Source organism: Labrus bergylta, chromosome 14 (genome assembly GCF_963930695.1).
Source record: "Labrus bergylta chromosome 14, fLabBer1.1, whole genome shotgun sequence".
Taxonomy (NCBI): Eukaryota; Metazoa; Chordata; class Actinopteri; order Labriformes; family Labridae; genus Labrus; species Labrus bergylta.
The window spans coordinates 22,633,660-22,659,424 of record NC_089208.1 but is presented as its reverse complement, the minus strand read 5'-3'; the positions used below and the strand labels follow the sequence as shown (position 1 = coordinate 22,659,424).

At 41.5% G+C, this 25,765-nt stretch overlaps 1 protein-coding gene across 8 annotated transcripts in view; it reads left to right on the top strand.

Annotated features, from left to right (window-relative positions):
• The first annotated feature begins 4,978 nt into the window (after nt 1-4,978).
• Nucleotides 4,979-25,765, top strand: part of LOC110001831 (RIMS-binding protein 2) — a 72,050-nt gene continuing 51,263 nt past the window's right edge. For 5 of the 8 annotated variants that reach the window (XM_065962759.1, XM_065962757.1, XM_065962760.1 and 2 more), the window contains exons 1-2: nt 4,983-5,152; nt 7,537-8,520. In XM_065962759.1, coding sequence (XP_065818831.1) covers nt 7,660-8,520 — 861 coding nt within the window. In that variant the 5' untranslated portion in view covers nt 4,983-5,152; nt 7,537-7,659. Of the gene's footprint in view, nt 5,153-7,536; nt 8,521-12,779; nt 14,002-25,765 lie in introns of those variants that run through there. The other 3 variants (XM_065962761.1, XM_065962763.1, XM_065962762.1) reach the window with 3 other exon arrangements.

The following is a 25,765-nucleotide window of genomic DNA, read 5'->3' as shown; positions in this document are numbered from 1 at the left end:
TTGCTTCAGTGTGTTTGCACTATTTTTTAAAGAACTAGCCAAACCCCCAGGATACCACGAGTAGTGTTGTAGTCAAGACCACACCAATCGAGACCAAGACATACCCAAGACCTGAGTGCTCCAAGACCAAAACAAGACCAAGACTAAGGCAGGGCAAGAACGAGACAAGACCAAGACCATAAATATCAGTGAAATGTCATCAACTTGTGTGCAGGGGGCATGTCACTCACTTTTGAAGTTATTTGTTCTTTAAGAAAGAAGCATTTTCTTTCTAATCACAGTAATGACGTGAAAAAATAACCTTTCATTGGTGGAGTCCACCCAGTCCGAGACCGAGTTATGTAATGCATTATCTCAACGCTGTTATCTCTGGTTACGGGGGTCTTTAGTTTTAACATGACCCAGATAGTGCAGGGTGACATCCTTCTGCCTTTGTCTAAGACAGTTTTTTTAAATAGGTCATGAAGACTTGAGGTATTTTGTATCACAAGTGTTGAACAATGACCCAGTTCTGCCAATAAACACGTCAACACTTAAAGAATGAGCGTTTAGGAATAAGTGCCCACTGTAAACATTAACAGGCGAAGCCTGAGTAACGCCACCCGTCTGTTCCTGCAGCGGGCGCTGGAGTCCCATCGATGGCGGTCTCCATGCTGGAAATGCTGTCTCACCCTAACTTTCATTCAACCTAACGACAGGCTGAGAGCTGGAGCTGAGGCGGGTTTTAAGCCTCCTGGCAAACCATTACACCACGCATGCCTGTCTATCAGGTCAGCTACACGCCTTATTGTGAATAACTCTTATCCTTCATCAAATCAAAACTGATGAGTCATCAAAACATTCACCCCCCCCGTACAGTGTGTGCCGATCGAGACATGAGCTAATCAGACCTATTTGGTTTTTTGTACCAGGCTGTAAACATGTTCATCTCTGCTGTGAAAACAGGCTTTTTAGAATGGGTGTGTATGTGACTTCCTGTGCTTCTGCAGCCAGCCTCTAGTGAACACTCGACGAACTGCAGGATTTTACACTTCAGAATCGGCTTCATTTTTAAACACCAGAGGTTGCTGTTTGGTCTAAACTCACTGATTAGTGATGTGTTTCTGGGCCTCCATTGACTCTCGTCAATGCTTTGCTTCTATTTCTTAAATCCTTAATTTGTTGATTCAAAAAGGAAACATGAATGAGTTCCATGCATAAAATAAGCTCCACTTGATCCAACATTTTTAACTGATGTTGTCAGTTTCAAAACGCTTCTTCGCATTACATAACCTTCCTGTGTTTTATGTCTGAGGTAAGTTAAGGTAAGTTGAGGTAAGAGGCGTGGTACAACATTTTCAGTTGCAGCTCCATGTCCTGTGCAGACAGAGCAGGGGCGTGCCATCGCACGACAGGATGCCCACTGAGTCACGATGATAAAGAGAGGGTTCAAAAGACTCGGACATAAAAGAGCGTAAGAGAGCACCAGACCGCCTCTGGTCATTGGGCGTGGGGGAATAAAACAATTATGGGGAATTTTTTTTAAATACTGTAACACTATAAATTAGTGATGGTGATACATCATGTAGAGGACAAAAACTGTTAATGGCCTCAAAAGATACCTGACTCCTGCGTGGGATCAGGTTAACTCAGACAACACCACCGAGAGTCGAAAATGAAAGATATCAACGTATCATAAGTGATGAAATCTGAATTTTATAGTAGAGGGGTTATATTTAAAGTCAGCATGTGCAAAGCTTGATGTCATACTGAAACAATACAGATGATTTGCAGAAATTAATCTGGGTATAAGTTTGTGAGCTGGGCGTAAAGATGGCATCATACTGAGTTAGCCCAGGAAATGCAATGCCGGCCAGATGTGCAGGAACATATTTTAATTTAAACACAGGGATAGAAATGTGTTATTATGTGCCTGTCCTCACATCCATAGCCCCTTTTTCGACTGGAGGAACTATCCCCCCCTGAACTAGGGATCTTTTGAGGAACTATGTGCATTTCGACCGCAGGAACCAGGGTCTAAATTTAGTACAGGGGTAAAAGATCTACCCTTAAAAAAGACCCTGCTAGAGGCAGAAGTACTTTCTAAAGGTCCAGGGACTTTGGAGGCCAGGGCATGCTGAATATCTCTGCACAGCAGGGTTTTAGATCATCCACTGTGTAAAATACTTTTTTCCCCGTCTTAATTCTTCATCAAAATCGATACAGGTCACAATGATGTGTTCGAAATCTGTCGCCTGTCTGCCTGCATGGGCAAGCTTTTATCTGTCTGGCCCTGTTAGGCAGGATCTGTCCATGTAATAAAAACAAGTTGAGACCTTATTTTTCCAGGTAAGCATGACATGTGTGACCGAAGACAAATCCTGATCTATCCAGATACCTCAGTTTTTAAACTGTTGGACACACTCTATGTTTACATTGTCTTCTGTGAACAATGCAGCATTAAAGGGTTCAATGTTCTGTTTTTTGGGGGTTCGGCATCAGTTTAAGATGGACTAAGAATATCTGCTTACAGGGAATATAATTTCTGCAGATGTAAAACTCACTGTTGGAGCTAAACTGTGTCGAATGATTAAGGAGCTGTAACAGAGAGGCAGTGGGATTTATTCCCCCTCTCTGTCTCTCCCCCCCCCCCCCTCTCTCTCTGTCTCCCCCCCCCTCTCTGTCTCTCTCTCTCCCCCTCCGTCTCTCTCCCTCTCCCTCTCTGTTTCTGCCTTTTCCCAACAGTCTGCCACACGTGATGAGCAGACAGAGATGGAAATGAGAGAGGGAGCAGCCCAAGGACACCCTGATAACACACAGCCGAGTCTCTCTCCATTTTTTGTCTATTTCAGTCCCTCTCAAACCAACAATTAAAGATTCTCCCACTGTAGAAAAAATAAACGAACATTGATTTGTTACGTAAAATAAGTCATGCTCTGACCAAAATGAAGCCTGTCCTCTGTTTGTATGGGTACCACCCAGCGGTCAAACATGGTGTAGTTTGCCTTTTTGATGGATTATGGCAACCTGATATTGAAAAGGTATGTACTGTACATACCTTCGAGGATTTATACATTTCAATATCACTGCCTTTGCCAAACAAGTAAAATCTCAGGAAGCATTGTATGAAAGGCCCAGGCTCATCTGACACAGAACATTCCTGTTGATTATATCAACATGCAGACAGAACATTTGGGATTGTGAAAGAAACATCAATATGAAAGATGTCAGTTTGTTTTTGTAAAATGCAGCAGATAATCCACTTTTAGTAAGTAAAAAGATAAAAATGATAGTAATGCATTGTTCTTTTATAGCGCTTTTCTAAGTACTTAAAGACGCTTAACATGAAGACTGGTAATGAAGAATAACAACAAAACAAAAGAGAAATGATGTCAGAGAAGGAGGATGAGGACAGAGTTTTTGAGTAGTTGTAGGCGATGGTGAAGAGGCAAATTTTTAGGGAGTTATTGAAGGTGTAGAGTGAGGTGGGGGAGTTTGGGAGTGAGTTCCAGAGCGGCAATGGAGAAGGCCCTGTCCCCCCAGGACAACCAGTGTTTGTTGACTTTGACTCATTGATAAACTTTGGATTTCACAGCAAAAATGTAATGCACGCAATGTTAGCAGGGTGTCAGATAGGGCCACCTTAGGGAGGTTACTGTCGTTTTATTTGTATAGCATATTTCATACAAACATAAACTCAATATGCTTTACAAAAGAAAAAGATAAACAAGCACAATACAAACTTGTTTAAAGAAAAAAACAAAGCATACAAAAATGAACAAATGGATTCAAGGGCTCACTTTAAAACAAAACACATTTGCAAAAGAAGCATGCACCATCCCATACAACACACACATACATACACCTGTTTCTATAGAGTGCACACAGGAATCATGCACCAACCATATGTACACACACACACACACACACACACACACACACACACACACACACACACACACACACACACACACACACACACACACAAACACGCAAAGATGAACTAGCAATGAAATGCACGAGAGAAAAGCAATGTTTTAAGACCGCTCTTAAATGAACAAAAAGTTTCTACAGGGCCGATTTGTTTGTTGTCTCTGACGCCATCTTGTTTTTGTTTGTAAATGTATGCATGGTCTGAGCGGACCGTAGAACTGAATTTGGATAAATGAACTTTTCTGAGTCTAAAATTAAACATTTATGGTAAAAAAAAGAAGAAGATTAAATTCAATGATGCCTCTTATCAGGGTTAACACTTCTTCAGTACTAGCCTTTCGCCACTAGTGGTCATCAGTATCTTTAAAGTCTGTTTGGTTTTGTGTTGCCTTCAGGGTATCTAGTTGATATTGTAAATATGGAAAGCGTGAATAAAAAAAGCTCAATAAAACCGAGAAAGACGGAACTTTTAATCCAACCTTTACTTTGCAATATAATGATAATAGTTATGATGTAAACTTACTATAAAAAAGTGACTAATTCATAATTATTTGGAAAACATTCATTATTTTCTTTGATGTATCTTTGTACGGTGATTACATTTTATTTCAGCTGATCATCAAAAATCATATTTATCTAAATAAAAAACGTAAGCATTATTGACCTGTTGGTTTTTCCTGACATTTATTAAGTAAGAGAGGGAATCATTTTCTTCTGCTTCCTAACAAAGAATTATCACTTTAAATTTAGTGTCACAATCTGTTACCTGAGGCTAGTCGCTAGTGTGCGTAGGGGGTAAGGAATTATGTGTGGCATGAGCAAAGGATTATGTTTGGCCTTCAAATATTATTGATTATTACTCTTACAGTAATTTTTTTTAAATTATAGCTAAAATATAAGATTAAGATATCTCCCCAAAATGGGTGGCCTAAAATTATATAGGCTATATAATTGCGTTACAAGTTGCACAGTATTACAGCAAGGGTAACTGCGGAGTCGGAGCGGCCATGAACGCGGCACAATGACGCTGCTTGTGACGTGTCTGTGAATGTGACACCGCTGACTGACAGATAAACAAACCCCGTCCTGCGTGGCTCTGTGGACCCTTAAACTACTAACGTTACCCCTCTCGGTGTCGGTACACATTTTGTTAAACTGTTCGTGAAAGTAGCTCGGTTAAAAGAGGAAGACTTGACTGATGAAACGTTAAATATGAAGCTTTGAGTGAGTCCGCTAACAGGTGAGTTTCACGAGCTGTTGCTAGGAAACTTAACCGTTAACCGTTAGCTTAAAACTCGCTGACATGATTTGTTAGCAAACCTTCACACGCTGTACTCATGTTACCTGATGTTCAAGTCAATTAACTCAGTGTAGAACATTTAGAGCAGCTGCTTCACCACGTAAAGGCTGGCTAATTTAGCCTAGTTAATTAGCCATTAACAAGAGCCCCCATCCTCTGCAATATGACCCGGAGCCCACCTAGTGTTATGTGGGTTCAAAGTTCAAACCATAGACTGTAAATATTACAGGGGTCAAAGTTCAAGCCATAGACTGTAAATATTACAGGGTTCAAAGTTCAAACCATAGACTGTAAATATTACAGGGTTCAAAGTTCAAGCCATAGACTGTAAATATTACAGGGGTCAAAGTTCAAACCATAGACTCTAAATATTACAGGGTTCAAAGTTCAAGCCATAGACTGTAAATATTACAGGGGTCAAAGTTCAAACCATAGACTCTAAATATTACAGGGTTCAAAGTTCAAGCCATAGACTGTAAATATTACAGGGGTCAAAGTTCAAACCATAGACTGTAAATATTACAGGGGTCAAAGGGAGCAGAGAAACAGTACATTTGAACAGGTTCAGCAGTTCACTTGTTGCGTCCTCAGCTGGCTGCTCCTAAGCTCCATTAATGGTATCTACAGAGTGAATAAAGACGTAAATATGTTCTCATCTGTTTATAAAGAGCGTTAGTTCTGCCATTCATCTGCATTATATGTCCATAAAGTCAGGTGTGGATATCAGAATACCAGGTATAAATTCGGTCTTGATTTGCTTTGCCTGTGTACAGACTAGTTACCTACACTTTACAATGATGTATTTTCTCTAGCAGATATGGCTTCGCCTTAGAGAGAGTTTCCACAGACTAATTCTTTTCAAATTTTTGTGAAGAGGTCACGCATCTTCATCTGTGTGTTCATTGTGACTGCTGCTCCCCTGACCAATCTTTCAGGGGACTTCTAGGGCTGGGAAATAAATCAGAATTTTTAGATCTATCGATGTATTTTCAAACGAGATGTAGTGTAGGACAATATTGTTTTTATCAATATAGTTCATGTTGCACTATCAAATAAAGTTGTATGTTTCTTCCGTAAAGCCGCTTGTTGACCTACTTCTCCCTCTCAATAGATCTTTTCAGACTGCTTTTTTTTTCTTGCAAAAGTGCCATCACTAAGCTCATCCGTCATCATGTCTCTGTACATTCATATTGATTCTGCAACAGCGTTTTCTTGGTGTCCCAGTCTGTGAAATCACGTTATGGCATTGAGGAAGCGCAGGACAGCATGAGCTCCACATAAAGACAGTCTAACATGCACACACAGCGCTGCGCTCCCCAGCTGGCTGTCCTCTGATACCGTCTGGCCTCTAACGCCTGTTACTAGTTACTATTACTGAAGAGACACATTCAGATTGAAGGTGAAACTTCACAGAGGTGAAAATATCGTGGCTCTTCACTCTGCTCCACCTCTCTCTCTCTCTCTCTGATAGAAACTTTAAAATCGCCTAAATACCAAAATACAATGTTATGTACTTTTGGACACTGTGCAGCAGGCTGTGAATAAAAGTGCCTGTGTAACCTTTTTTTTTTTAAAGATTTATTTTGGGGCTTTTTGTGCCTTTTAATGCAGAGATAGGACAGTGGATAGGGTCGGAAACCAGGGAGAGAGAGAGTGGAGAATGACATGCGGAGAGAGGCCACGGGTGGAAGCGAACCCGGGCCTCCCGCTCGAGACGACAGCCTCAATACATGGGACGCGCGGCCTAACCATTGCGCCACCAGCGCGCCCCGTGCCTGTGTAACCTTTGTCATTTCTCTCCAGAAAAAAATATGAAGCTATATTGTGTATCACCACTCAGCAAAAACATTTCGAGATATGATTTTTTTTGTCCTGATATCTCCCAGCCCTAGTGACTTCCCTCTTCTCCTTTTTCTTCTAAATCATCTATCTAACAGATATGATCAACTCATTAACCATCTGTTCAAAACTGAGGCCAGACCGATGAGACTGAGAATGTGAAACTATAACTGGTTACCAAAAAGGTGGCTGAAACATTGAATTTTTCACTTGTAATGAAAAATTATTATTATTATTTTTTTTTTTCAAATAAATAACTTTTGTGAAAGAACATTTAACAGTCCAGATCATCCCGAACATTGATCTCTTCATATTAAATATCTATGATAGACTCATTTTTGAAGATAATGTAAGCAAGTCAATAAATCGGTCAGGCTCTGCTGGAAATACTGCATTCATTGTGACTACATTCATCTAATATTTTGGCAAAAAAAACTGACCATTTCTCACTTTTTCTCCCACCCGCTACTGTCTCATCTTTCCAGTGACCTGGTGTGATAATTGCATGCTGCATGTCTTCTAAACACCCATCACACCCTTGCATAACTTTTTTCGATATGCATATGTCCAGCCATTCCTTGCATGTTGTGCTGTGACTGTGTGGCATCATGAGGAAAGACAGAGATAACCCTCTGGCACTGTCATCCAAGAAACCATGCCAGGGCCAGACCGACTTTGGACGAGAGCTAGAGAGGCTGCGTGCTGAACTGGAGCTAGAGAAAATCCGAACACAGCAGGCCCATGGACTCTTCTGTGTGGAGCTCAGGCACCTACGGGAAGAAGCAGAGAAGGAACAGCAGAGGGTTGTGAGGGATCTGACGGTTCGGCGAGGGTGCCAAACGTATGGGCACTCTAACAGACTCTGGAGTCTGCTGGCTAAAGAGCTGAATGTTCAAGACATTGGACAGTACACTGAGTCCACAGGGAAAGAAGCTTTTTGTTTGTACGGTGGAGAAACATACTCAAAGCTGGAGCAGTTGCTGCTGTTGCTGTGTGAGAAGATAAACAATGAGCAGGCAGGACGTAAATTGCATCACAGGCAGGAATTTGAGCTACAGAAGGCCATCTTTCTCTGCCACCTGCTAGAGGCCCATGTTCGACTGTTGCAGGGGAAGAAAAGAGCAGGACACTCCAGAACACCAACTCAGGCAGAGAGCTGTAATCTTCTCCAGAAAAAGCCTCTCCTGACCTGGTCCAGGGCTCGGCAGCAAAAATCCCAGAGTGTTTCAAACTTTCCAAAGAAGAAAACAAAACATGATCAGCGAAGGCAGCCTTTAGGGAGGGCGTCCAGTGCAGCTGACCCCTGCACCACCGCTGCAGTCCTGGACACTTGTCAGAGCAGCTCTCTGAAAAGTTGTCACATACCCGACACTCCCCATGCAGGCTGGGACGGCCAGCCCCCCCACTGTTCTGAGTCCTCTGGGTCACACAGGTCACCGCCCTCCAAATGCATGGACAGCAACATGGAGGTAAGCTGTTTCATATTTTGAATTCCACAGAGAGCTTTTACTGCTGGCATTTCCAGTTAATATAGAAACTGCACCAGTATGCACTTGAGAATTTTTGTGGTCTTGCTCCATAATCATACAGAATCCTGAACGCAGGTGGATTTGTGTTGTACAAATGTATCCCACAGTTACTCCATGTGCCTTGTTTACTTAAAGGAGATCCATTAAACTCACTTTCGTCATTAATTATGTCACTCTGGAACACCTTTTTAGTGGCGAGATGTGTGGCTCAAAAACGTATGTATCTAGTACTGGCGTCCTTGAATACCCTCCTGCCTGAAATGCTTCGTTTTGACTGCAGTCTCTTTAAAGCCCCCTTTAAATGGCCCACTTTTTTCTGATTTGCCATGACCAGCTCTGTGGAAGCTTCCTGGGTGGGTGTGTCTTTGAAAGAGCTGCCGGGGAGGTCGTGTCCTACGACTTTGCTCCATGCTTTGCTCTAATGCGTCTCCAAGTTCTCATAAACGTCTCGTTCAGAGCAGCAGGAAACCACTAACTGGTATAACGCCAACAACTGTGTATCTTGTGTTTAATCAACAAAAAGGACAACTTAGTCATCATATAAAAGTTTAAACTTTAACAAAAGTAGATAACATAATAATAATAATAATAATAATAATACATAATAATAAGTCATATTGTTAGTAGTATTTATATTTGAAGTGGCTTAATCAAGTAGGGACGGTTTATTTTACTATTGAATAACTCTTCTATTTGAGATTGGCTTGTAAATGCCAACATTTTTTTTTAAAGTGTATTTTATTTTTAGATAGATATTTTTAGACGAGCTATGTAAAAACAGGATTTTAAGCCTGGTGAAGGCAGACGAGAAGGAGAGGGAGAACAACTATGCAGACTGTGAGTGGAGGGGGGCATGTGTGGGTGTGGGTAGATCTGTTTATGCCTCTTGTTGGAGTGGCAGAAGTGGGTCAGTGTGATTCGGTCTCTTAAATTTTGGATCCTGTTTTTATATAAGGAGATGAATTATTCATCAAAGCGTCAACAGGAGTGCCCACTTGCCAAACATCAGTCATGGATGCATATTAGACGTCCTTGTGTATGTAAAGCCCCCGGATTATTAAGAAACCTGCAAGAAAATTATATATGTTTTAAAGGTTTTCAAAGAGTGTGTTTACACTTTTTTAAAAGTATGCCATTAGTGTGTTTGTGCATGTAAACATCGTATCCTGATTTCATGAACCGAGAAACAAAAGAATCCAGGCTTCTTTCTGACTGCAGAGTGATACATCAGCTGTTTATAAATCATCTTTGTATCTGAGTGACGGTTTCTGTGACAAACAGTCAGCTAACTTCAAGTTCCTTTGATTTAGGCCATGTCAGTATGATATTAAGTTAATACCACTGAACTGATGGATGAGTAAAACTCTTTGTGACAGACATGGTACTGATGACGACATGCACTCCATTGTTGTATGCTCGGTGGTCATGTGAGCTTATTTTGTTGTTTGTTGGATGTTTAGCTGTCGTACTCTGTTCTAGGTCAGAGGCTAAATTTAAATGATCAAAGGAGCTGATGCAGACGTTTACAGAACGATGTGGAAGTGGCAGACAAAGCCCGCAATACAAAGTCATAACTAGAATATTTGCCTTAATAACAGTCACAACATGAACTAAAGAGTGGAGAAGAACATACTGGAGAACAGGAAACATAATGCAGCAGGTTCATTAGAGCACAGAGATGGTAGAGGTGGCGTGCAGACAGTCTATGGTCGTGCAGTGATCACAGGGAATAAACGTCACCACCCCCTCCCACTCGCTCCAGGTGAATTCTCCTGATTATATCCTGCTGTGTTCTCACATCAGCTCACTCTGACTTTCTGCAGAATAAATACGAGGAGGCTGGAGGAGAAACTCCGGGTGAAGAGAGAAACAGTCAGCTGTTTGTGTTCACACATGACGCTCAGCACGGAAACTTTAGGAAGATTTTCAAGGTGTTAGTGTTGACTCCACCTACCATAGCAGAAAAATGACTAGAAAGAAAAATGAAAGCGAAACGTCTGTTTTTAACTTGCACACAGCGTTAAGTGTTGTGACCGTTAGGGCGGGGGCACACTGGCCATCTGTACCGTGCCCAAGCACGCTTCAACGCTAAAGTCCAGTTAGTTTGACCAGTGTGACCGCTCCGTATCGTGCTCAGGCACAGTACACTTCCTTGGCTTTGGCACACTTCGGAGAGGTGCACAAGCACGCGGGTACGCAACGCTGACAGCCTTCATTATGGAGAAATCCAGAGTTTCATGGCTGTATCTGACTAAATGATACAATATAAGACACAAAGTAGTTGTCATGTTCTCTGTGTTCTCCGATGTGCGGGCACGGACTCGGCCGCCCGTCTAATTTATTTTTTAATTTATTTATGGCTGGGTCTGATTAAAATCTCTCTCTCTCTCTCTCTCTCTTTCTCTCTCTCTCTCTCTCTCTCTCTCTCTCTCCACCTGTTTGTCAACTGAGCACGCTTCATAATAACATAAAGCATGCATGCATTGTATTAGGACGTTATGTAGAGGTAATCGTGCTTAAGCTAGTCCTGTGTGACTGCGGGCCGTGCTGGCCAGCGAGGGAATGGCGCAGCGGGGGGCCAATCGTGCTTGAGTATGGCACGGTACAGATGACCAGTGTGACCGCGCCCTTAAAGGAACAGCAGGTAGACTGCTCCACTTAAAGAAAACAACCCCACTTTCAAGCCTCAGGTTTTGTGAGTACAACAGAGCGGGCACAAAGTATCAGAAATACATTTAACATGCTGTAAATTGTGAAAAATACGCTGGAAGCGAGATGAAGGACTGAAACACTATCACATCAGCAGATTAAGACCTGCAAGGCCAGAGTGCTGCTGCTCGTGTCAACATGACTTCTTTTTCCACTTGAGTTGATTATAGTTGAACTTTTCTCAACTTGCCATGAGAGATTCACTGATCCGGTCCCTATCGTTGTGTGTACCACGCTGACCTTATTCAGTAGTGTAGCTGTCGGCCATCCCATGACCCATCCACATTTAATACAGTTCCCCTCTTCTATGCTTTTAGCAATCAATGCTTAATGTTTAAGGTTACACTTACTCAGCTACAGTTTCATGCTTCCTTCTTGGTTGCCATTCTTGTTGTTTTTTTCCCAAAGTGCGTCTTGAGATGAGGAACAGGAGTTTCAGGAACGCTGCTCCTGCAGCAGATTGATCTGGATCTGGGGGAGCTGGTCTCTGTAAATCTTTTTAAAAGTAGATTGAAGGTGTTGGTGGAAGATGCCTCAGGGTGTAGATGCTTTGACTGATGACTTTCTGTTCTGTGACTCAGGACATGTTGATCTGTGTTTTGGGTCTGTAACTTGTTTAATGTGCTGCTGCCTGTCTCAACCAGGTTTTCATCAATACAAATGTTGTTGGCAGGATATGATATAGCTGGTTCCTATGACTGTGAAGTCTTGTCCTGCTGCTGCCTATTTAAAATATAGAAGACAGACATTGCGCAAAGGCGGGCACAGCTGTGATCTTGGTTCCCTCCTCGAAGGTTTCACGTTGGAATTTAAAGGTTATAATTGCTCTCAGTGATATTTGTTTTCTCCTTAGAATTTCAATAAGTAACTGCAGCTGTTACACAAAGCTCTGTTAAAATGGTTTACATAGATAGAATTAGAAAGCTTTGTGTTTTTAAAGGATTAACAGTTTGTAAGAACTTAACCAGACACCATCAAAAATCATTTAAAAACCAATCCTCCCCTTCTCTAGTAGATGAGCAGATCACTGCTCGTTAAGGGGATTTATGAAGCTGCTGTACTACTTTTCCTTTCTTAATAATTAGTCAGAGTAGGGCTAAATGTCAGGTTAATTAGTTAACCAGAATTAAGTGGTGATGTAGTTTATCTTTTGTAGCAGCAGACTACAGCTTTACCTTTTGTAAATGTCCCTTTTCTAAGGATAAATTACTAAAACATTCATCAACTTGTCAGACATCTGCAGTAAAACATTCAAATGAGTCTGGACTGGACACACTTGTTCCCCTGCCTGCTCCTGCAGCCTCCGCTGTGTTGCAGTGTGCACTGCCTCTTGAACGATCAATAGGCAGGCAACATCATTCCAGCGTCATCTCCATGGAAACGAGCTCTAGTCGCGGTAATGATTGGGCCCCGTCTCAAAGCCTGCCTTTTTGTGATAGGATGAGGGGAAGCAGTCCTCCCTACCCCCTCCTCCCAGCGACACTCACCGTCTTACACACACATACATTTTTCCCTTCGTCCTCTTTCTTCACCTTTATGACGCTGTAACTCAGATGGGATTAAGCAGACTGTCGAGTCCTATTGAATCTGGATAAAATGCATTTTGACACAGCAGCATCAACAGAACTACGGCTGAAAAGTCAACATGCCACCCACATCTGAACGTCACTGAGAGAACGGGGACTGGACTGGAGACCTGTTAGTGCGATCGCTGTCTTGTTTTTCTCCCCATCGCACGTCTCTTCTTGTTTGCTATTTCAGTTGGGCCTGCATGCGCCTGTTTAGTGATTCGTCGGGTAAGAAGTCGACTGACTCCCGTTTCAGGAAATGTTTTTGTGACAAACATCGGATGACAGGGCATGAAGGCATGAAGAAACTGACCATGTCCAGTGTGGTGAGCAGGACTCTAAATCTGAAACACAAACCACAGGATGTTCAAGAATGCTACCAGGACGATCACATTCACTAAATTGCCTCCATAAGCGAAAGCCGAGGATCTTTAATCTCCTTTTTGGAAGTGGTTGTCCTCATTTTAGAAACTGCCGCAGAGGGAGGAAAGAGGTACTTCATGACTGCTGGTTTATCTCTAACTGGTTTCTCTTATATATGGCAAACAGCATCTAGCTGTGACACCTTCAGTTGCTCTGTTTTTGTTTGCCTAAACCCCACTTTATGGGGATTTGCACATATTAGGCTTGACGCTGGATTTTTGACAATCATGGCTGAAACAGTTCTTCGCCGGGTTTCAGATACCTCTCCCCAACTGTGAAAAAACCCTCCTTCTTATGAACTGATGGAAAGAGAAAGGACAATGACTTAATCTTCATTTTGCCACAACCTGCCACAGCTGATCCCTGTTACTCTCCTCCAACAAATGAAAAGTCAGTGATGGCTCTGTCTCAGTTGGACGCATCAGTTGGTCATATTGATCCCATCCATGCTGTGTGACTTTGACCTAAAGTGATGTATGACCTGTGCACTCGGCCCAAGCAGCCCGAGCCTGCACTGGCACCCGCAGAGATGGAGGGCCATGATGTGGCCGACGCTCAGCAGGAGTTTAGGAAGTCAGAAGAGCAAGATAACAAGCAAAATGGGCTCCCAGACAAGGCGGTCCCAACCACGGCCAATATGACTTCTACATCACTGTTGGGAAAAAGGCACCACTCCCTTTATGCAAATCTCAATGGTTTTGAGGCAGAAGGTATACGCAAGGTAGGTGTGAAACTTTTTTTTGAGTCTTCCAGCACAATTCTTAATGGTTAACGGCATCCTGTACTCTCTCTAATAACTAATCAAACCTTTATTTATACTTCAAACAACTGTTGAACTGTCTTTCTTTTAAAGTTCGGTCAAGATACAGAAAAAATGATTATAATAAACTAGAAAGTATAGCATTTAGTGAAAACAGTTGCACACTGAAATGAAGTGGTTTGCGATCAAATTTTTGATGATCTTGAGACGAGTTCTAAATCATTCAATGTTTGGAGCACTAAAAGTAATGGAGGATTTTCCATGTTCAGAGTAAACACACAGGACTTGTAGCATGGAGTGTTCATAGAGCACGATGGTCAAGTGGTCCAGTTGAGCAAAGATTTTACGAGGTTTAGAGATAAAAAGATACACTTTTTTATCACGCCGATTTGGCAAACACCATCTAGCTTTGTTATTTAGAATTCATGATGAGCGTCATCTTACCCTTTATTCTCTGGTAGAGCAGAGTTCTACACTAAGTTTAGCATTTTGAGAGTGAAAGCAGCAGCATGTTTGTGGATTATTTTATCATAATCTAGGACTGAAAGAAAGACTTCAATTTAACTCCTACAATTAAGCAGGAAGTTGATCTTTTTCCATACAAAAATAAAGTTTTTTTCCAGTTAGTTGTTACAAATGAAGGATCAAGCCAAATCCCAAATATGTATACAGTATGACTCATTTCATATTGCTACAATAAGTGTGGATAGTTAAATTAATATTTCTAACCTCGGAAAAGGATGCATTTTGTTTTGCTGGCATGAGGCACTGGAGTGATGGATAATTGGTTTATTCTGAAGGGTAGAGAGAGTTGTGCTTTCTTGACACAACTGAAGAGAATACCATTCTTCTTCAAGTCAGGATGTTATTCAAATTTGAAAACAGAAATTTTAGATTAACAGGAGTATGTAGGATACGTCTGAAAAGATGTTGTTGGATTGTAAATTTTTGCTGGATTACACGAACACCATCCCTGGAATGTTGCTGCAGCAGATGTTGTTAGAAGAGAGGGTTGGCGGGTTATTATGCCGAGTTGTGACCTTGTCCACAATTTCACAGCTATGTGTATCCTGTTAGTGTGTGCAGAACATCCACTTACTGTTAGCCAATAGAAAATCACTGGGGAATCAATGAGTTTTCCATGTAATATATTGATGCCAATTTGACGTGAACAGTAGAGACACCATTGTAAGGAGTGTTCACTGTCTTTATCTGGAAAATATTCTGTATTGGTATGTGTACTTTTAAATCATAGGTTAATTACACTTATTCTTAGCTTAATTTGGGTAGGCTATCATATTTTAATTTACAGTTTAGAAATGAATGCCAGCTCAAAGTTTCCAGCCATATTGTCCTTGTTCAGCCAACAATAGAACCTGACTCCTTTCTAGTCCTTTATTTGCTGGTTTGAATTTATCCTTTAAATGAGGCAGAATTTCATCATTTAACCAAGGTGGTAATCTGTGTGCAACATAGCCTGTTGTTCCAACCCACCCCCACAATACATTACCCAACCACAACAATAACAGTTTAGTAAAAACCTTTAATAAAGTGTCGACAAAAACATGGGAGAAACTCTGCTGCGAGAGAAGCTGGGAAGAGAGCATCAAGTGATGCATTGGAATAATCATTTGGCCATTTTGGACCAGTGGGGGGCTGCTGGAGTGCTTTTTCACAGGGGGCTGTCACTCAGATTGTTCATAATTACACCATTATTTATAGTGGGGGTACCATGATTGTCCTTTTGTTTGTCCTATCATCACTTCCACCCATGATTGATGATGGTGCTTGGTGTGTGTCTGTGTTTGTACTGCAGGATGAATTTTAATGAATATAATTATTCTCCTAAATGCTTCATAAGGAGAGTGAAACATTGGTGTGAGAGGCAGGTAGTGTAGGGCAGAAGGAAAGTGGGTGAAAGTGAAGCTGAAAATGGTATCAAGCTCAACTAATTCCCTCAGGAATTGGCTGGGTTATAAATGGAGTAGAAGATAGCTGGTTTTGCTGTGACTGTTTGAATCACATTTTACCTTTGATTATTTTACCTTCCTATAATAAGAAATGTGTATCAGCAGGTTTTTAGCATTCTGGGGCTATAAAGACACAAACTTTGAAAAGATAGGAATGGAGATTCTAAGGGAGACAAGCATGCTCATTGGGGTAGAAAAAAGCTAAAGTTTTTTGTTAAACTTGCGGTCAAGCATTGACATCAAGAAAGAGACAGATTGATGATTGTGTGTCTGTTTGGTGCCTGGTCCGTATGGGCAACATGGTAAACAGCTGTTAAAACTTCAGAACATGGAGGAGGGAGGTCTGTGAACTCTTAATGTTAGCTAACATGTTTCTGGTCTTTTTTAATTGGAATGATAAGTAACAAAATTAAATATGGCTCAAACAGCTTTGTTGTCATGAATGTGATTTCTGCAAATAGACAAACATCTGCAATGCTGGCTGTTTGACAATGAAGACACCAACTCCCATGATCCCATGCTACTTCATAGCATCATCAAATTGGTCTTCTGTTATTGAGAGGCCTCAAAGCTTATGAGTATTGAGATAAGGCTTAAAGATGTTAATGTAAAATATGTTCATTTGCCTGGTATGAGTATCCAGTGGGCGAGGTTGTATCTGTCGATAGAGCTTTCATAAATAACCTGTTTATGCATTTATAGAGAAACCCGTCTGTGAGTACAAATGAGCAGCAGTTGTCTGTCGGTCTTTCCACCTCAATGAAAAGAGAAGCATGGCGCCTGTGAAGGCTAATGAGCTTGTTGACTGTGTGGTCCTCTGTGATCCCAACCCGTTAACACCTGTCTGGATACCATATGGCTGCCTGTTTAATGATTGTTAGTTTTTACACACAAGGAGTTCCAAATGGAGCTACATAGAGATGGTGTGGTAACAAAATGCTGTGTCTCTTCTCACTTATTTTTCCTATTGACCGCTTATAGAGCGGTTGTGTGTTTATGAAGCAAAGGCAGCCAGTCTGGGATCTTTTGAAAGTGGTCTCTCTCTGGGTCTCTATAGCTTTGACACACAGTTGAGCTATTGTAGCTGCTCAGTCTGTCAATGAACACAGTTATTCTTGATGCTTTATTATTTTCTGGCTACAGTGGTGATGTTTCAAGAATGTTTAAGTTTGTTTTACTCAAAATACTCAAGCTTCTCAGTTTACATTTGGATGCTTCTCATCATACAGGGATACCTCCACTTTGGTTAATCCTGTTAGTGTGGCCTTTCCTGCCGTGTCAAACAACCCAAACATAAGAATACTTGTCACTCAATCTGATAAGCGTCTTGGTTTTACCGCCTGTAAATATCGACTTTGTAACCCTGTCAAAGAAATCTCCCCTGCTGTGAACATGAAGACATAACTGATGGTCAGCAAAGATCCTGGAGAGCTGTTTTACCCAGCTAAAAGTATCAGTGCAAAAAAGTGCAGTACAGTTTCTCTGAATAAAAAGCCGTAGTGATGCCAGGTTGGGTACAAATCTATTACTGCATATATAGTTGTGGGTGTTTAACATGCTGCAGCTAGCCCGACAAGTAACGGGTTATGAAAGGAAAGTTGTGTGTTTTCACAAAGGAGGCACATTTAATCCATCAGCCTGAGATGCTCATTTTGCTCAGGGTCTGCTCAGTTCAGTGTGCTTGTTTACAACTTACCACGTTGCAGCGGGGGCCGAGGGAATTGGTTAAATAGATTGTAATATCAATGTTTCAGCAGACAATAGTAATCAGTAAATAGTCAACTGACAAAACAGCAATTTAGTCCATGTAAGTTCTGTAAATATTGACCAATATTCTGCCTAGTGTACAATTTGAAATGAACACGTCTCGTGTTTTCGTACTAACAGCCCACTCCTACTGGAGGAGCTGCAACCACATTATAATCTGGGCTTTTTATTGATCCTCATTCCAAAAACAGACACATTTTAGGCAGATCACATAATCTATTAATAGACTGATCAGAGAAAGTCTAGTTAAAAAGGACACCGTAAACAATGTCATGTCATTTAACATTACAGTTTAAATAACATGCAAGAATACGTCCCATTGCTGTGGCTCTTTTTTAGCTACAGCATCTTATTTGTATGTATGTGTGTGCACATGTGTATAATGTTGGAGTGTTGTTTCTGGCCAGCCGTGTAGTGACTGGTGAATAATTGATGGAGCAGTGAGAGGGGGGTCTCTGGAGTGTTGGTCTCCAGCATGTACCAGCCCAAACATCTCTGTCTGTCAGTCTGCAGCGAGACGCAGACTCTCTCCAGGGAACAGGGAACAGGACGTTGTCTTCACTGCTCTGTGGAGCTGTGAGAACCTTACACCGCTCCTTATACCTCCTGTATATGTGAAGCACGGAAAACATATATTAACTCTCAAGCATAACTCAGTATTGCAAAATAACATTTTTGTGACAAAGACAAAAATGTAAGCCATATTCTTGCGTGATGGTATACAAATTGGTTATGAGTGCTGCAACAAGCCCTAGCTTAAACACAAGAAAAATCTACGATATATACTGAACATGAGATGAGCTGTAAAATAAAACATTTATTACATGACATCATATTTCTGTCATCTGTCTTTACCAATCCTGACAACCATCACATGTGCTCCATGGCCCTTATTAACTAAATGGGTTCTGTTGAAGTGCACTTTCATTGCTTCTGTCTTCACTGCACCTCCTAATACTCCCATAAACCTAAATTATGACACCTAATTCACTGTGAAACAATAAACAACACGGTAATTACATGGTGTCAAATAGTTTGTGTTAACCTTTGTTGGCAATTTAAGCTCATCTGATGCAAAGAGTGTCCAGCTCTCCCGCCTCACATTTACATCCAAGCCTGAACGCAGACCACTACATACTTGGCATCCACCAAGGGTTTATCGCTGTCTGTGACATTTCTAACCCTCGATTGCATGTGCCCCCCCATTATGGGAAATGCTTTTTGCCTAAAGGAGGAAATGGAGACTCATTTAGTTGAACCACTGAATGTCAGGAAAGGTCGTTGAGGCATTTCATTAGTAGAGTGCCTCTACGACAGATGTGCATTTATTGAATATGACACTGAAAAGGTTTGTGGCAGAGCCCTGTAATTGTGTTCAGACATATGAATTTGAATGCTGCCACATTGTTGTCAGAGAGTTATTGACTGAATCGACCCTCCGCTTTGTTGTCCTAGACTGTGCGTGCGTGTGCGTGTGCGTGTGCGTGCGTGTGTGTGTTGTCTTCAGGAAACTGGCTGTAAGTGTGGTTCGCCCAACCAGAATAAGAACGTGTTATGTGTCTTCAGCCTCATGTCTCAGCCTTGTTCTAGATCCGTGTTTCTCACTTACTTTCAATAATGGACCCCTTTTAAAATATTCTTTAAAGCAACAATATGTAGGAATTTGGTTTGTCAAAAGACACACAGTGCTGTTACGCCTCTGCCTCCAAGACAACATGCATTTGTTGACAATCAGAGGGTGGTGAAGTCAGCAAAGATGTCGTGTAAAGCCAAACAGTAATATTCCCAGATTTTGCGCAAATCTGTTTCTGCTAGTTTATACAGCCTGTTGTTAGCTAACTGTTAGCATGTGGACTATGTGTATGTGTATTCACCTGTTATCATGATGACTATAGGCTGTGGCTAAATGTCTACTTTGGAGAGGCTCATTTATTACATGCTAGTTGAGATAGGTTTGTAAGGTTCTAAACTTAAAAAGCTAACTTGAAGATGGACGAGGAGAGAGATGTTGTTTTGGTGTCAGATGGATTTATTGATTTATTCGCATCAAACCTGAGATATAACTCGGGTTAGACGACTTTCTGCAGCCGTTGAAGCTGCTAAACATGAGACAACGATGACACCGCTAATGATACAGGCTAATGTTACGTCTCAATCGCTTTGTTTTCAGAGTAAAACTATCCACTGTTTGATTTAATAGTCTATTGCAGTGCATAAGCCAAGCAGAGTTTTGTAATGCAGAAAGTGTGTACATTTAGCATGCATTTGAATACGTCCGCCTCCCACTTAAAGAAGCCACATGATGCCTGTTTCCCCATTAAGATGACTTATGTGGTTTAAAATGTTAAATGTGAAACAGATTCAGTAAAACACATTTTAAGTATGTCTATTGTGCTGGGCCGTTAATTAAATTGTTGCTGCTCGTGTGATAGCAGAGCGGGTCAGGGGCCTGTATGCATATGTAATTTACTTTGACAAGATAAAGGGGTATTTTCCTCTGAAGCTCTCTGGGTTCAGCCTGTGCTGGGTGGAGGGAGAAACAAATCATCTTCCCGATGCTGTTACCCCTCTCCTTGTTTCTGCTGACACGGCATTAAACAGAATAATTTTGCACCACCTCCTTCTGTTCATCTTTTGACTTTTGAAAGAGCCAGATGTTCTCTGCATGTCTGACACCTTATTAGAGCCTTGGAGGGGATTGTGACATTTTCATTTATGGAGTTAGAGATGATGGGGCAGCCATGCCTGTAAAGATTTTAAATAATATGTGTGGTAGTGTTGTACTTGTGATAACTGTTAAGAAACAAGCTCCAAGCCGTCATAGACACGTGATCAGTAGGCTGAGACATTGAGGTATACTTTATGATATAAAAAGATCTAATGTTTATTGCCCATATTTAAAGCCGATAGAGACTCACTTCATTTGTGCATAATTACTTCCATGTTTCCAATATTTACACCCCTGTAAAGGTTATATTCAGCAACCTATGCACATTGTGTATTCTATGCATACATTAACGAACAAACAGTAACATGCAGTTCCAGTCAGTACAAGTGATTTCTGAACAAATGCAGGAGAGGTTGTACGAGAGGTGGAAGAGGTAGTTTGCTGGACGCCTGAGGGGAGCAAAGGGGCGTCTAGTGCTGGTTCTTTGTTCTCCAGCGCTGCAGAAGAGACCCCCTAATCTGTCACCATCAGGTACCCTGGGGGAGATGCGTCGTGATAAATACAGGAGGGGATTGGAGAGGACACTTAAGAGGGCTTCTTCATGACTTATATATGAGTATAGGGAGAGAGAAGCTGCTTATAGAATACCTCGGGCCACAAGCAGCTTAGTGTGTAGTTTTTTAAAGGGACATTTGTCTGGGTTCTTACTCTATCATTGGCAGCCTCCCTGCTCTCTTATAATACGTGTTTTAATGCCACAGACCTCAAGTCAGTTTAAGCACTTTGCAGAGGTTTTGTTTATTGTCATATGGTGAAGGTGGATATTTCTACCTTGATGATTGTAGTTAGATTTCATCACTAAGAAGATTATATAAAGGAATGATTTGGCTTGGGCGTGTGCGATAAATATTTATGAGCATTTTTGCAGAGATAAATCCATGTGCACAGAGAGGTAGTGGAGGTTGCAAAGGACAGAGGTAGCCTCAGAGTAAAAATGGACCACAGCCTCTTCCTTTTTTTAAGGTTTAGTTTTGTGCTTTTTACGCCTTCATTTAGAGATAGGACAGTGGATAGAGTCAGAAATCGAAGAGAGAGAGATAGAGAGTGGGGAATAACATGCAGCAAAAGAACCACAGGTCGGATTCAAACCCGGGCCGTCTACTGGGGGGACTACAGCCTGCATACTTGGGGCACATGCACTAACCACTAGGCTACCAGCGCCCCTGCAGCCTCAGCCCCAAGGCCCCCAACCTTTTCTGGTGTTGGTTGAGGATGTTTGACAGCAGAGCATTTCAGCACACCTCATTAGAAAAACCCCTGATGTTGGAGAGAGAGAGACAGAGAGAGAGAGATAAAGAGAGTCATTGATTTGTCTGTAAAATGTCGTGCTTCACTGATACTGTGAAGTCCATTAGTATCCAATTCGTATCCACAGTGGGAGGGGGGTCGTTCTTATTCACTGCTGTACTTAGGTTCTGTTACTCACCTCTGCTTGAGATTAAAACGGTTTACAGCAGTTGTTTCCCTGACCATGTGGAGTTTAGGAGGAGGAGGCCTTTCCCCTTCCATTATTGCTTTGCGCAGACAAAGCTCCGATTAATTAAGGCACATTTCCAGACTCAGCAGACTGAATCTTTTATGCAAATCCTCTGAGCATCACTAGTGGAGGCAGTCCAGCAGCAAGCGATCGCAGGCTGTTCATTTTTTAAAAATAGTTCTGATTTATTTCTGAACAACCTTGCAAAACAGTGACATGATCTTAACCTCAAAGTTTTAATATTTGAGAAACTGAAGGACAAATCCTAACGCCTCTCTGAAAGAAGCAGCCAACAGTAGGGGTTATACAAACAGACTTCATATTGCAATGAAAACATTGACTATTGTACTCCATTAATGCTCCTAGAATGTCTTACTGCTTCTTTGAAATATGCAGGAAACAGAAATTGTAATTTTTCTTCATCCAGGCTGCAACAAGAGCCAGATTTATGCTGTTTCAATGGAAATAGTAAAGGAGCAAGGAGCATTGGCAACCAACTTTGCAGATATTTTCCTGTATTTTTCCAGGAAGTCCCAGTGTACAGTGGGTTGTAATTAGTGGTGTACTGATGTATTGCTTTAGTAGTAGACCCTGTTATTGCATCAAAACTGAACTTTCAAGTCTCTGCATCAATCTTAAATTGGAGGTCTGATACTATCACTTCATTCAGACCTTTATGATCATTTGTTTTTGTCGTGTGTGTGTGTGCCGACATACATGTCTGCGTCTTTGTCTCACAGTCTCCTCAGAAGCTCCTTGTATCTTGGGGGGATTTCTAGCTGTCAGATAAAAATGCTGAGGATGGTGTTTCCGTGAAACCAGGCTGTAGACATTTTTATACGCCTTACAAAAGCTCACCAGACAAAGAGGTAATCGGGTTGTGAGACCTTATGAATATGTAAGAATAAGTCTGCCATGGACATCTAATGATCTATTCAAATCGTTGTTGATAGGTTACTTAAATCCCCCATTGTGTCGGAAATAGAACATCAGCTTTTTCCTTACAGCCTTTAAATAGAAAGGACTTTTAACCAACCTGCAGTTCTGTCTGATTTTCATTCAGCCAAATGATCATAAATAATACTTAAAGATATATTTTTACATTGCCGTGTTGGTACACTTTTTCTTTTTTCAGTGTGTTTCTGTATTTGCTTGTGGTTTCTTTATTCGCAGCCCAGGTAGGGGGAGGAATTCCAGGAAACCCCCTTAGCCATTTTGCTTCAGTCCCCCCAGAGGCTTTTAAAACAGCAACTAACCCAGATAATCAAGAGGCAATTTAGCCAGCTCTCTTCACTGTCCTCTGTGTTGTCGGTGTCAGCTTGTTATAAGACATCTAATTATTTCAAGAAAAGAATTAGTAATACCTCGTGTTGTTTGTCTTTTATTATAGTTTGGGACTTGAGTTTGACCTCTAAAACTTACTCATAAGATAGATGGCACTAAAGTGTCTGCATTGCTTCAGTTGCATTACTAACAAGGTCAGTAACATATGTCGGTGCTGGAACAACCTGCTGTGTTGCCAAACTGTGACAGCCTGTGATGCTCGAGTCTGCCCTTCAGTGAGAGTCCTTACAACACGCTCAGACTACAGGAGTTTTAAGCAGATTTACTGTTCCATCATTACTTTGAGAAGTACAACAACAGCCAATAGGAGAGAAGAATATAATGAGAGAGTGTAAATAAACAACGCTTGTTAAAGCCTTTTAGGTTAATTGCAGAGTGCATATTTCTATGATACGTTTTAGCTCAAATCCTCCTGTTCTTCCTGGGTTGACCACACTTACCATTTTTCTTCTGGACTTGTTCCACCTTCTGTTTGTGTTGTTTCTCGCTGCAAAGCAACACCACAGAAAGCTGTTGCACCCATTCGATCACGGTTTAGTTTACGTGAGGTTGTATGTTGCTTCTACTGGAACACACGTTAAATCCTACTTATGTCCTTTAGTGTGTGTCATTTTGTCGTCAGTTTAAAACAGAGACACGTTTATGTGTGAGGTTGTTCTAATGTGCAATTTGTAAACTACATTTTTTATTTCAGATATGATTTTAAAACCCCTGTGATGGGAGACAGGCTCTTAGATTGCAATGGTCGCTTCCACAGGAGGAACCTGCAGCGTTGTGGAATTTAAACTTCAAATGTTCAACGGCACTTAGAGATCCCTTGTATGAAAAATAGAGTCCAAAGTGATCATGTGAAAGGGGCTCTTGACCTTTAACGGGACGTTAAGTCTAACTTCTTGTTGTTGTAATCTGAGAAACCCAAAGGTGTTCAACATCTCTTCTGAGGTAAAGAAAGCAACCAGAGAATGACATTGGGATGAACAGCTGACCCAAATGCAGAAGAGGTCTTTCTCTGCACATACACCACACTACTTTTCACAGCAGCAGTCACACAACACCTCTGACAACCAACTCAGTCTAATATGAAGGGAGTGGACAGCTTTGGCTGACTATGCAGTTCATTTTAGGAAATGCTTCGTCAAGACTTACTTTTAATTTCTGTTACATTCTGTCGTCATTTTTAGGGGCCAACAATAAACTTTCTCTCAGCTTAACAGTCCAAAAGAATTATCCCATTTTATTGTCCCATATTGACATTTCTGTGAAACAGTACAATGATGGATTAGAAAACATTTGTATATGATGCCTTCAAGTCTCTGCACGACGTAGATAGTACAATTATGCTAAGTCCTGTGTCACTGTAGTGCGCGTGTGTGAGGATGTCATTTATAATTAGCACTCCATCAGTTATCTGCTTGTAGCCACAGTTATTGCAGACAGATTCAAACAGAGCACAGGGAAATGACTCCATTTGGCCCGTCTGCCCTGCCTTAGGCTCTCCTGACAGACGTTTGTGTGCAGACCCCTGCCGTCCTGCTACTGAGCTGCATCTGCCTTACTAAGTGAGCCAGACCCGTGTAAAACCAGCATTACTGTGAGAGAGGAGAACTGTCTGAATGCTAATGCACAGGCCTCGAGTGGATCTCACCACCTGCAGCTCTTTTTTGTTTCAGCTAAAGAAACAAGAGCGTTTCTTATTGAGCACGTAAGTCGCATTGCCTCATGCCTACAGAGAAGCCTTTCCTGTGTTTCAGTGGGATTCCCAGGAAACAATTACAAGACATGGATGAACTCCAAGATCATTAGAATGAGAATGGAGGCGGGCGGAGGCTGAGTTCACTCTGGCTGGCCTTCCGCTGAGGTGATTGATTAGGCTTTAGTATCGTTCTCCGGGGAGGAAGACCGGGGCACTGGGACCGGCTGAGTCCTCTAACTGATGACAAAATAAGACTCAAGGACACAAAGGCTCATATGGGAGCTGAGGCTAACTGTCTGTTGGCTGTTAAAGAATTCCCACTTTATAGAAACGGATCTGCTTCAATTTGCAAGAATAAAAAAGGCAGCACCAGTCTCTACTTGAAGCATTTGAGCCGACATCGAATGACATTAGGTTGTGCTGTGAGGTCTAAGAGGTGTAATGAGTTCTAAATTTCATTTTCAACCATAAAAATGTATTCAATGAAAATGTTGGCTGTTTGGAGAGAACTCACAAAACATCACCGTACGTCAATATCTTAAAACCTGACAGTACAACAGTGGTCTTTGAAAGTAGCCAACAGGTTTGTCTTTTATTTATAATAGTCAGTGTTTCCCCTAGGTTTACAGCTTTGGGGGGGTGGGGGTGCTGGCCGCCCCCCTAATATAATGGTAGGGGAAACACTGATAGTGCTTTCACACCTGAAAAACTCAAGAGATTTCAAGGAGGAGCTGTATATGTGAACG